A 13193-nucleotide genomic window follows, 5' to 3' on the forward strand; every position below is an offset into this window, starting at 1 on the left:
AAATTTATACAATGATTGTCCAATGAGAGTTACCTTTAAGTAAAACAGTTCAGGTTGCATTTTATGATAATGTAAACAATAGATTTTACCATGTCTTCTCTTTAGCAAGGAAATACGACAACTTACACTTTACTATGTCTCATATTGAAAAATATAGATGTCTTTTTTCTTCTTAAGTAAAAACTTTTATTTTATAGCGTTATAGAGTCAGGAATTAGTGCTATCATCTGTATGATTTTGCTTCTCACCATGGCCCTAAATCACCAAGCTGAACTTTTTTTCTCCATTATATCACCCAATCTGATTCCCTTAAATGGCTGAAATCTAACTTGCATTAAATATAAAGCCATAATTATAAATTAAATAACTTCTCTCAAAAGGCAATTTCATTCCTCAGAATGTTATTCTCTAAAACATATGTCATACTTTATTTCAGAAATCACATCTTTGATTCATTCAACGTTTAAATATATAACACAGAATTTATGTCCTTCTTCTTGACAATTTTAGTTAAGAGCTGGTATCATTTAAAATGTCAAGAAACTCCAGTCCTGCAGATGTTCTACAGATGTCTATTTCAAGCAGTATTACTAACTCACAATAAAAAAAGGCATTGTTAACCAGCACAAAAATGCAAAGAGTTACGACAGTATAAATATATAGCAGTATGAACAATTGGGGCCAAGTTTTCAGAGACCCAGCCGGACGTCTTTTTTATGTGCGTACGATTCTACCCACAAACTAATTGCACCCATATTTGAATCTTTGTGCATGCAATCGGCCACTTGTTTCTTCAGCCTTAGCAGCAAATCGCCAAAGAAGGCCTCAGTCTGTGCAAAATAAACTGTCAGCAAGGTTAGCGGGAGAAAGAGTGTCATGGGGAAAGGATGCCTGTGTTCTTAGATACTCAAGGATCTGATGAAAACTGAGCCTTTCAAAATATTACTAGACATAATCTCATTAGCAGAACACATTTATGTCCCCAACATACTGCCATCCAATTAGGAAGAAAATTAACAATCTTTTTTTAAAACGTAATCTTTGTCAGCACATGAATCCACTGAACAAATTCAGCTTTTCAAAATAAGATAAGTTCATTATAACAACCTGTTTGTGGGCTTTCCTATAAGTGCTGCCAAAGAGACTGTTGAGCTATATATTTCATTTCAACTGATGATTTTGTGCTGACCCAGCCTAACATGAGAAGAGGATCAGCAGATTGGAGACTCGGAGACCTCAGTACTGGTCCAGGCCTGTCATTAACAGCATTATCCCGCTTCTGTCATTTAACTCTTTGGACCTCGCTTTACCTCATCTGTAACAGAGGAGGATGGAAAGAAGGAGTTCCAAGGCCCATTCCCACCTCACCCAAGAGGATTTTAGATGCCCACCGAATGCACATCTCTAGGAAGAAAAGGCTCCTCTAGAAGGAGGTTTCCTTGAGGAATTCATCAACAAAGGTTCAACTGAGGGCTGTGTGTGAGCCACATAGTATTAGAAGGAGCCAAGCAAAGATGTGAAGGGGTTGGTGATTGAGTGCAAACTCTGTATGCCGGAGCACAGTTAGAATTAGAAAGCAAGATATATTCAGAATGAAAAACACAAAAAACATTGCAAATGAGAATTGGATGGAGAAAGAAATTCTTTTGAGGATAGTCTTAATTTTGCCCTTCAAAAACCAGCACCTTTCCTAAATGTGTTGTTGTATCTGTGTTGCATCTTTTAGGAGTACTGCTATTGCCTACATATGGAAACTTTGGGAACCCTTTCACCTAGCAGATCTTTTTCCCTCCAGTGTATACACTCTCTTGTGGAGGCCAGTCCCTTCTTCAGTCTCACTCCTGTCAGGCCCACCTTGTCACTGTCGCTAAAGTACCACCCATTTCATCTCTCCAAATTTTGTCTATCCATAAGACCCGATTACATTTTATGTGCTCCATAGACCCTCCCAGACAACTCTGGCTCCCGCGGTGCTTTCTTTATTCTGAACCACCATGGCTTACTTAAGGTGGGGGTGGAGGAGTAAAATATATTAATCAATTTCTAGATATCTGGCACTGTGGCAGGTGCCATACATATTTTCCTTATAGAGAAAAGATGAAGTGATTTGTCCAAGTTAAACAGTGGTGCTCAACCTTGGCTGCATACGGAATCACCTGAAAATTATTGAAAAAGTACTGATGCCTGAGTGCCCTACCCCGTGGTTCTGAATTAATCAATCAGGATACAGCCTGGGTGTGGGGATTTTAAAAATCTTTCCAGGTGACTCTAACATGCGGTCGTGAGGTCCACAGAGCTGGTTGGAGGCAGAGCCCAGGTGTGCGTGTAAGGACCACACAGATATTTTTACTCAATTATGCGTTATGTATTATTATACTATAATTATTTTACATGTCTAAATTGTAAGCTTCTAACCTGATTATAAAGTTTTGAGGTTTAGCATTACAGTTAAGAGGCTTAAACAAGTTAATATATTAAAGTGCTCAGAATATCCCCAGCATCTGTCAAGTGCTATGAAAATGTTAACTATTTTTTAAAATTATTATGGTATTTAATGCCGATAGCACCTAACATCTAATAAAGTAGACACTTCAATAATACATTAAGTTAAAATCCACCTAGAAAGTAATATTTTCTTTTATCTTCCCCCGTTTCTCTTTCTACATATACCCCCACTTTTCCCTTTCTGTGCTCAACTAGTGTGCCATGAACTAGAACTCCTTTCATATTTTATTATTTGTAACTATTTCCACATACACGCAAACACTCACATACACAATTCTGACATCCCTGAAGTCATGAAATGTAAAATATATCATAGTCATCCCCTGAAAGTAGAAATTCTTCCTATTAAAATTAATGTCACACCAGCTATTTTTGTTAGCTGTACCGCAAATCAAAGCCAGAAGGGATAAAGTTGTTAAAATCTTTTCTTTCTAACTCAAAAAGTAGCTGGGAATGTTAGGTCCTCAATATTTTAAAGAGGAATGTATGGTAGTAACTTAACTAAGACCTTCGGGGTAGAGCAGATGCTGGTGACATCAGGGTGTTCCCCACAAGGGAGATAAATAACCACTCTATTTCATGTACTAGTTCAAACTCCATTTCTGAAAAGATGAACAAGGAAAAAAAATCATTTCTTGATTTTTTCCTAATAAATTATTAATGTATCCACTCACACTAAAAGCTGGAGTGTTTCGAATACATATTACTTTATCAATAAAATAGAAAAGATCTTAAACGCACTGAGAATACTTATATATTTTATGAACATTTACTAAGCTTGTGGCCTGCTTTGTGCCTGAAGTCTGCTAGTAACAAAGGTGAATATGATCTCATAGCTGCACTAGATACATTGAATACATTATCCCATTAAATCCTCACGCCAATCATGGGAGAAGAACAGTACTCACCTCATCTAATAGCTGAAGAAACAAGGCAACAGAGCTGGAAAGAAGTAAAGAGGTTCATACCAAAAAGGCCATCAATCGAATTACGGAACGATCACTAGTCTTCGAAACAACAAATTTTCAGAATATGAAAGTAATTCTCTAATATCTTGACTCTTGAGAGCAGGGAATATATCTATTATTGGATCTAACCTAAGCATGCGTTGGGCTCATAAATGTTTGTGGCCAACTGCCTCAATATTAGTAGCTCCCCATCTACTTTGGTCCATGAAGTGCCTAATGTACTATTTAAAAATAAGTCACAATTGAGTAGTACCCAATCATTCAATTCTTCATGAGTATGTGGTTTCATGGAATGGAACTCATACTTGATTTCAGCATGAGCTGTTTTATTTCAGAACACTACTGCATGTTGTGATTCTATTTAGTTGGCAGGAGGCGATGCATTGCTCCACTGGATTCATATGGTAAGAGTGGTCTTCTCTCTGTAATGGGGTACCATAGCTGAATTCTAAAGTTACTTGCAAACTGTAATTTCACCAGTAGAAACTGAACCAAAGGAAGTTCTGCTGTCTATTCCAGGTCAATGGATCGTGCCCTGCCTTAGTTGTTCAGACAACAGGACCTGCGACTGGAGAGAAATAACTTGGCAACCCCACAATTGCCAATATGGTGTCCTAACTAAACCACAACTACAGCAGTGCCTGGGAGGAAGGAAGGTAGGTTCTGGATCCAGTAGGGGAAGCCTTTAATTTATGCCACTTGCAGCACCAAAAGCCACACAATTGTATTTACCAGATCAATTCCTGCTTTCTCTGCGGATGATAACTAACTCAATGCAATTTAGCTTTTGGGATCATATGTTACCATATGATGTTACCATAGAAGACCCTTAACAATTCTTGCTCAAAATGCTCAATTATTTTCAAACAAGTCTACTTGACAGATGGAGGATATTAAAGTCATGTCCTGTGCTGACCCAATTCCATGCTGGTTTTCTCAGCACAAATTGGTAAGAGCTTGCCACGTCAACTCACAGTTGGCATTCAGAGCAGCTGGCCTTGTCAACTGCAGCTCTAGCAAGGCCCTGCGGTGAAAACAGACATCTGTAGCTTGCACAAAGAGTGAAATGTTGCTGCATGTGAGACTCACTTCTGCTCGAGCTTACCAAGTGCATGGCGTTGTTTTTCCACACTAACCTTCCTGATCTTCTTTCACGTTCCCGGGCAGGTCTCGCATGGACCTCACTAGGCTGCTTTCCCTTTTTGGGGCTTCTAAGCTGATTTCTTGGACGTGCAGTGTCTTCTTGCTAGGTGCGCTCTGAGTAGGTAGATTCCGGCAGAGCTCTCGGACGTGCGAACTGGGCATATAGACTGAGATGCTTGGGTAACATGAAGTAAGTAATCCTTATCCAGATTTTCAAAGTACTTTTTATTAGATGGACGTTGCCTAACAAACCGTTTGTAGGCTCTCACACATGGACGAGACTGAATTCAAAAACAGATTTTTTTTAAAAGCCGTCTTAATGCATAAAGAGAAGAGCTGTGGACTGAATGTGGGCCAATTTTTCAGATCAGGCTTATGTTCAAATTTTCTACTAGCAAATAATTTAAGAAGAGTGATGGAGGTGAGGGGCAGAACAGGAGGATGGACATCTTCTTCATGGTGATTCCACTATAAATTTCCTAATTTTCGTGACTGAGAATATCTCTAAAGTTAAAGCAGCAGTATTAGTTACTTTTAAAAAGGGAAGAGGTGCCGGCCTGGTGGCACAGCAGTTAAGTGTGCACATTCCGCTTCAGCGGCCTGGAGTTTGCTGGTTCGGATCCCGGGTGCGGACATGGCACCGCTTGTCAAGCCATGCTGTGGCAGGCGTCCCACGTATAAAGTAGAGGAAGATGGGCACGGATGTTAGCTCAGGGCCAGTCTTCCTCAGCAAAAAAAAAGGGGGAGGAGGGGAAGAAAACAAACCTTTAGAACTTTAGCAACTGTCAGTTAATATTATTACTAACAGAGCATTGATTCTGTTCAAGGAACTTGCTAAATTTTTTATGTCTTAAGTCTGACCAGGCTGTAAGCTTCATGAGGGCAGAGAATGTGTTTGAATCACTGCCATAATCTCACTGCTTAACACAATTTTTGATACATAATGTTCACTTAATAAACATTTCTTGAGTTAATAGATAAATTAAAACTTTGTTTATTCCTAATTGCAATTCTGTGAGGTAGATATTATTTTATCTGTTTTCTATCTAAGAAAATTAAAGCTCAGGAAGATTGAATAATTCTCCCATGATCACGTATGTAGTGAATGACTGCTACTTAGGCATTTTTTTTATTAAGGTTATGAAAGTTAACATCCTTGTGAAATTACAGTTGTACATCATTATTAGTCATATTGTAGGTACACCACTTCACCCCTAGTGCCCTCCCCCGAGCCCCCTTTCCCTGGCAACCACGTATCAGTTCTCTTTGTCCATATGTTAACTACCACCTATGAGTGGAGTCATACAGAGTTCGTCTTTCTCTGTCTGGCTTATTTCACTCAACATAATACCCTCAAGGTCTATCCATGTTGTTGTGATTGGGACGAGTTTGTCCTTTTTTATGGCTGAGTAGTATTCCATTGTATATATATACCACATCTTCTTTACCCAATCATCAGTTGCTGGGCACTTAGGTTGGTTCCATGACTTGGCTATTGTGAATAATGCTGCGATGAACATGGGGGTGCATGGAACTTTTGGAATTGCTGATTTCAGGTTCTTAGGATAGATACCCAGTAGTGGGATGGCTGGGTCATAATGTATTTCTATTTTTAACTTTTTGAGAAATCTCCATACTGTTTTCCACAGTGGCTGTACCAGTTTGCAGTCCAACCAACAGTGTATGAGGGTTCCCTTTTCTCCACAACCTCTCCAACGTTTGTCACTCTTGGTTTTGGATATTTTTGCCATTCTAACAGGCGTAAGGTGATATCTTAGTGTAGTTTTGATTTGCATTTCCCTGATTATTAGTGATGATGAGCATCTTTTCATGTGTCTATTGGCCATCCGTATATCTTCTTTGGAGAAATGTCTGTTCATGTCCATTTTGTAATTGGGTTGTTTGATTTTTTATTGTTGAGTTGTGTGAGTTCTTTGTATATTATGGAGATTAACCCTTTGTTGGATAAATAACTTGTGAATATTTTTTCCCAATTAGTGGGCTGTTTTTTTGTTTCAATCCTGTTTTCCCTTGCCTTGAAGAAGCTCTTTAGTCTGATGAAGTCCCATTTGTTTATTCTTTCTATTGTTTCCCTCATGTGAGGGGTTATAGTGTCCAAAAAGATTCTTTTGAAGCTGATGTCAAAGAGTGTACTGCCGATATTCTCTTCTAGAAGACTTATTGTTTTAGGCCTAATCTTTAGGTCTTTGATCCATTTTGAGTTTATTTTAGTAAATGGTGAAAAAGAATGGTCAATTTTCATTCTTTTACATGTGGCTGTCCAGTTTTCCCAGCACCATTTGTTGAAGAGACTTTCTTTTCTCCATTGTAGGCCCTCAGCTCCTTTGTCAAAGATTAGCTGTCCATAGATGTGTGGTTTTATTTCTGGGCTTTCAATTCTGTTCCATTGATCTGTGCATCTGTTTTTGTACCAGTACCATGCTGTTTTGATCACTGTAGCTTTGTAGTATGCTTTGAAGTCAGGGATTGTGATGCCTCCAGCTTTGTTCTTCTTTCTCAGGATTGCTTTAGCAATTCGGGGTCTTTTGTTGCCCCTTATGAATTTTAGGATTCTTTGTTCAATTTCTGTAAAGAATGACATTGGAATTCTGATTGGGATAGCATTGAATCTGTAGATTGTTTTAGGTAGAATGGACATTTTAACTATGTTTATTCTTCCAGTCCATGTGCGTGGAATGTCTTTCCATCTCTTTATGTCGTCGTCGATTTCTTTCAAGAAGGTCTTGTAGTTTTCGTTGTATAGATCTTTCACTTCCTTGATTAAATTTATCCCAAGGTATTTTATTCTTTTTGTTGAGATCGTGCATGGGATTGAGTTCTTGAGATCTTTTTCTGTTAGTTCATTGTTAGCATATGGAAATGCTACTGATTTATGTATGTTGATTTTATACCCTGCAACTTTGCTGTAGTTGTTGATTGTTTCTAATAGTTTTTCTATGGATTCTTTGGGGTTTTCTATATATAAGATCATGTTGTCTGCAAACAGCGAGAGTTTTACTTCTTCGTTGCCTATTTGGATTCCTTTTATTTCTTTTTCCTGCCGAATTGCTCTGGCCAACACCTCCAGTACTATGTTGAATAAGAGTGGTGAAAGTGGGCACACTTGTCTTGTTCCTGTTCTGAGAGGGATGCGTTTCAGTTTTTGTCCATTGAGTATGATGTTGGCTGTGGGTTTGTCATATATGGCCTTTATTATGTTGAGGTACTTTCCTTCTATACTTATTTTATTGAGGGTTTTTATCATAAATGGATGTTGGATCTTGTCGAATGCTTTCTCTGCATCTATTGAGATGATGATGTGGTTTTTGTTTCTCATTTTGTTAATGTAGTGAATCACGTTGATTGACTTGCGAATGTTGAACCATCCCTGTGTCCCTGGTATAAATCCCACTTGATCATGGTGTATAATCTTTTTGATATATTGCTGTATTTGGTTTGCCAAAATTTTGCTGAGGATTTTTGCATCAATGTTCATCAGTGATATTGGCCTGTAGTTTTCCTTCTTTGTGTTGTCCTTGTCAGGTTTGGGGATCAGGGTGACGTTGGCTTCATAGAATGTATTAGGGAGTGCTCCATCTTCCTCTATTTTCTGGAATAGTTTGAGAAGGATAGGTATTAAATCTTCTTTGAATGTTTGGTAGAATTCTCCAGAGAAGCCGTCTGGTCCTGGACTCTTATTTTTGGGTAGGTTTTTGATTACTGTTTCTATTTCTTTACTTGTGATTGGTCTATTCAGATTCTCTATTTCTTCCTGATTCAGTTTGGGTAGGTTGTGTGAGTCTAGGAATTTATCCATTTCTTCTAGGTTGTTCAATTTGTTGGCATATAGTTTTTCATAGTATTCTCTTATGATCCCTTGTATTTCTTCGGTATCTGTTGTGATTTCTCCTCTCTCTCGTTTCTAATTCTATTTATTTGAGACTTCTCTCTTTTTTTTTTTTAGTGAGTCTGGCTAAGGGTTTGTCGATTTTGTTAATTTTTTCAAAGAACCAACTCTTTGTTTCATTGATCCTTTCTACTGTCTTTTTTGTTTTAATATCATTTATTTCTGCTCTAATTTTTATTATTTCCCTCCTTCTACTGACTTTGGGCTTTGTTTGTTCTTCTTTTTCTAATTCCGTTAGGTGTCGTTTGAGGTTGTGTATGTAAGATTTTTCTTGCTTATTGAGGTGAGCCTGTATTGCAATGAATTTCCCTCTTAGGACTGCCTTTGCTGCATGCCAAATCATTTGGTACAGTGTGTTTTCATTTTCATTTGTCTCCAGATAATATTTGATTTCTTCAATAATCCATTGTTTGTTCAGTAGCATGTTGTTTATTCTGCACATTTTTGGCCCTTTCCCAGCTTTATTCTTGTAGTTGATTTCTAGTTTCATAGCATTATGATCAGAAAAGATGCTTGATATTATTTCAACCCTCTTGAACTTATTGATGCTTGCTTTGTTTCCCAAGATATGGTTCATCCTTGAGAATGTTCCATGCACACTTGAGAAGAATGTGTAACCTGCTGCTTTTGGATGAAGTGTCCTGTATGTATCTATTAGGTCCATCTGATCTAATTTTTCATTTAATTCTATAATTTTCTTGTTGATTTTCTGTCTGGATGATCTGTCCATTGGTGTTAATGGGGTGTTGAGGTCCCCTACTATTATTGTATTGCTGTTGATGTCTCCTTTTATTTTTGTTAATAGTTTCTTTACGAATTTTGGTGCTCCTGTGTTAGGTGCGTATATATTTATAAGTGTTATGTCATCTTGGTAGAGCGTCCCTTTTATCATTATATACTGCCCCTCTTTGTCTTTCTTTATCTGTTTTTCTTTGAAGTCTACTTTGTCTGGTATAAGTATGGCAACACCTGCTTTCTTTTGTTCATTATTAGCTTGTAGTATTGTCTTCCATCCCTTCACTTTGAGTCTGTGTTTGTCTTTGGGGCTGAGGTGTGTTTCCTGGAGGCAGCATGTTGTTGGATCTTGTTCTTTGATCCATCCTGCCACTCTGTGCCTTTTGATTGGAGAGTTCAATCCGTTCACGTTTAGCGTGATTATTGAAATGTGGGGGCCTACTGTTGCCATTTTATCACTTGTTTTCTGGTTCTTTTGCATTTTGTCCTGATGGAGAGCTGTTACTTTGTGTTATTGTCCTTCTGCTTATCTCCTTTGTTCTGGATTTTGTAACCCCTTTCCTTTTTTTGATTTTTCAGGAATGAGGTTCTTCCTGAGCATTTCTTGAAGAGGAGGTTTTGTGGCGATGAACTCCCTTAACTTTTGTTTATCTGGGAAAGTTTTTATTTCTCCATCGTATTTGAAGGATATTTTTGCTGGCTGCAGGTTTTTGTCCTTGAGAGTTTTGAATATTTCATTCCAATCTCTTCTAGCCTGTAAGGTCTCTCCTGAGAAATCTGCTGATAGCCTTATGGGGTTTCCTTTGTAAGTTATTTTCTTCTGCCTGGCTGTCCTTAGTATTTTCTCTTTGTCATTGACTTTTGCTAGTTTCACTACTGTATGCTTTGGGGTTGGTCTTCTTGCATTAATAAAGTTTGGAGATCTATTGGCTTCTGTCACATTGAGTTCCATCTCTCTTGCCAAGTTTGGAAAGTTCTCGGCTATTATTTCTTTGAACATGCCTTCTGCCCCCTTCTCCTTCTCTTCTCCCTCTGGTATACCTGTAATCCTTATGTTGCATCTCCTAATTGAGTCGGATAATTCTCGGAGAGTTTCTTCATTTCTTTTTAGTCTTAGTTCTCTCTCCTCCTCTGTCTGCAGCATTTCTATATTCCTATCCTCCAAATTGCTTATTCTGTCCTCCATATTATCGACCATACTGTTCAGAGTGTCCAGATTTTTCTTAATCTCCTCCATTGTGTTCTTCATCTCCAGTATTTCTAATTGGTTCTTCTTTATAGTGTCAAGCTCTTTTGTGACATAGCTCCTGAACTCATTGAGTTGTCTATCTGAATTCTCTTTTAGCTCCTTGAGTTTTTTAATAATGGCAGTTTTGAAATCATCGTCATTTAGGTTATAGATTTCATTGTCTTTGGGATTGTTTTCTGGGTGCTTATCATTTTCCTTCTGTTCTGGAGATTTAATATATTTTTTCATACTGCTTGATGGCGTGGATTTGTGCCTCCGCATAAAGATAGAGTTTAGTCACTGCTTCCACTTGTTTCAACTGGTGTTGGGGGGGGGCAGCTGTTTAGACTGCACCAACCAGGAACCCTGTCAGCTGTTACTGACTGGGCCTGGACCCCTCCTCATAGTCACAGTGGTCCTGTGGGGTCCCTCGTTGGTTGTGGGGGCAATCACAAGGGGGCCTCAGGCTGCTGGTGCCTACTGTTGCAGCCCACTTAGACGTGCTCCCTCCTTGTGGTCTGCAGCAGTGTTGTGGGCTTTCCCAGCAGCCAGGAGGAAGATCACCTATAATTGCCGCTTTGTCCCTAACAGAGCCCACAAGATCACACTTGTCCACTATAGGTCCCAGCTGAGCTATGGGTATCTTCTGCAGTCTGTCGTTAGCTCACATAGCTGTGCTACTTTTGCCCCAGGGCCTTCCCGCCTTGCGATTGCCAGTCAGGACCTCTCCACTAGTCCTGTGCAGAGGCTTTCGCTGAGGCTGCTGTAGGAACCTGGAGTTCCCCACTGGGCTACGTAGCCATTTCACCGGAGCTCCATTCTGCCCCACTCCACTCTCACAGGATCTCTGGGAGCCCCTTGCCTCGTCTGGGACACGGCCAGAGTCCGTGGGCCTGGCGGTGGCTTGTAAGCTGCTGCCTTGTGGGGAATTCTGCCCTAGGGAGCTTCCTGGTGTTCCGAATGCTGGGCGGGGCCTCCCTGCTAATGGCGAGCAGAGGCTTTCCCTGCCGAGGAGGTACGGGACCCCGGAGCCTCCCCCCGGGCCGCAGAGCTGGGCACTGGACCTCCCACCGTGTCCCCAAGCACATCCACAGGAAGTCCAGACGCCCCCTGCACCAACCCGTGTGCCGGAGACCATGGGCCCAGCAGCAGCTTGCGGTCTTGTGCCGTGCCAGGGAATCTGACCCCCGGGAGCTTCCCTTTATTCTGGATTCTGGGTGGGGCCTCCCTGCTAATGGTGAGCAGAGGCCTTCCCTACTAGTGGGTGTGGGACCCTGGGGATTCCCCCTGGGCTTAGGTGTAATCACAGGGGGCTTGAGTAGGGCTGTTGTCACCTGTTTCCACCGTTGCTCCATTGGTGAGTGTACACTCCTGCCCTTGGTGTGTGGTGATGCTATGGAGGAGTCTGTTGGAAGAGAGCCTCCTGCAGGAACTAGGCTGTCCAGGGGTCGGGGGTCGGAGAGTTTTCACCTATTTCATCCTCCTCCCAGGGGGAAGTCCCTCCGCCTTCCGATGTATAGTAGCACAAGACTCTTAGGCGTCTTGAGATGCTATCTGGATATCCTTTGTTAATCGGTGAATGTCCAATTAGTTGTAGATTCAACGGGGGAGAGATGAAGAAGACCACTCACTCCGCCGTCTTGGTCCCGCCTATTCTACTTAGGCATTTTTAACTATCAACTTGGACAACTCAACCCCCATATCTTAGAAATGCAGGACTGGGAGAAACAAAAATGATTGTTGCCATAACAGTCAGCCTTCTGTAAGCTCTCTCAGAGTACTGTTCTGACCTCAAAATTTAAAGTGTTCAGGAAAATTCCAAGATGTCACAGTCTATTAACCTGAAAGGCAGTAGATGTTAATTTAGGTTCATCAGTAAATTCGACGTGACACGTATTGCTTCTGAGGCTCATTTTCGTCCTCTGTAAAATAATAAGAAGCCTATGCCGTAGATTAATCAGCTCTGTGGAAAGCTGAAAGCTTTCTTCCTTGTCTGCCATCGACCAGAGGGCTTAAACAACAGACATTTATTTCTCACAGTTCTAGAGGCTGAGAAGTCAAAGATCTGGGAGCCAGCATGGTTGGGTCCCGGGGAGAGCCCTCTTCCCAATTTCCATTGGCCGTGTTTTTGCTGTGTCCTCACAAGGCAGAGAGAGAGCTCTAGTCTCTTCCTCTTATAAGGGCACTAATCCCATCCTGGGGTCTCCACCCTCATGACCTCATCTAAACCTAATTACCTCCCAAAGGCCCCACCTCCAAATACCATCACATGGTGAGTTAGGGTTTCAACCTATGAATTTTAGGGGGCCGCAAACATGTAGTTCTTAATACTGTGTCTTCTAATTTCAAGGCTGATTATCAGCAACTCTACAAAGTAATGGTAAGAAAAAGGGAAAATCCCTTTTTCCTACCTGTTAGAGAGATGCAACATTGCAAAGTCTGAAAATAAAGGCCTGTGTTCAGATTAGGTGATGCCAGCAGAGGGCAGCTAGCTGGCTGCTTAACAGCGAGGGCTTAGCTTAGTGATTCTCCTAGTCCGGAGGCGTCCTTCAGACTTGCATGCTCAGAAACTCAAATTTGCCAGCACACTGGCAATGGTCCTACAGAGTCTGATTTGTTTACCAGGATGCTAATTTATTCTATACACAACAGGGAAGCATTGCACATTTTTAGCAGAGGAGTGGCACAACCAGAATTAGAAAAATCA

At 40.5% G+C, this 13193-nt stretch overlaps 1 protein-coding gene across 5 annotated transcripts in view; it reads left to right on the plus strand.

Moving 5' to 3' along the window:
* Window positions 1-13193, plus strand: part of CPED1 (cadherin like and PC-esterase domain containing 1) — a 271872-nt gene that overhangs the window by 226252 nt on the left and 32427 nt on the right. For all 5 annotated transcript variants that reach the window (XM_046669323.1, XM_046669321.1, XM_046669319.1 and 2 more), the window contains one exon: window positions 3993-4129. In XM_046669323.1, the coding sequence (XP_046525279.1) occupies window positions 3993-4129 (137 nt within the window). The remainder of the gene's footprint in view (window positions 1-3992; window positions 4130-13193) is intronic.

Source organism: Equus quagga, chromosome 8, assembly GCF_021613505.1.
Source record: "Equus quagga isolate Etosha38 chromosome 8, UCLA_HA_Equagga_1.0, whole genome shotgun sequence".
NCBI lineage: Eukaryota > Metazoa > Chordata > Mammalia > Perissodactyla > Equidae > Equus > Equus quagga.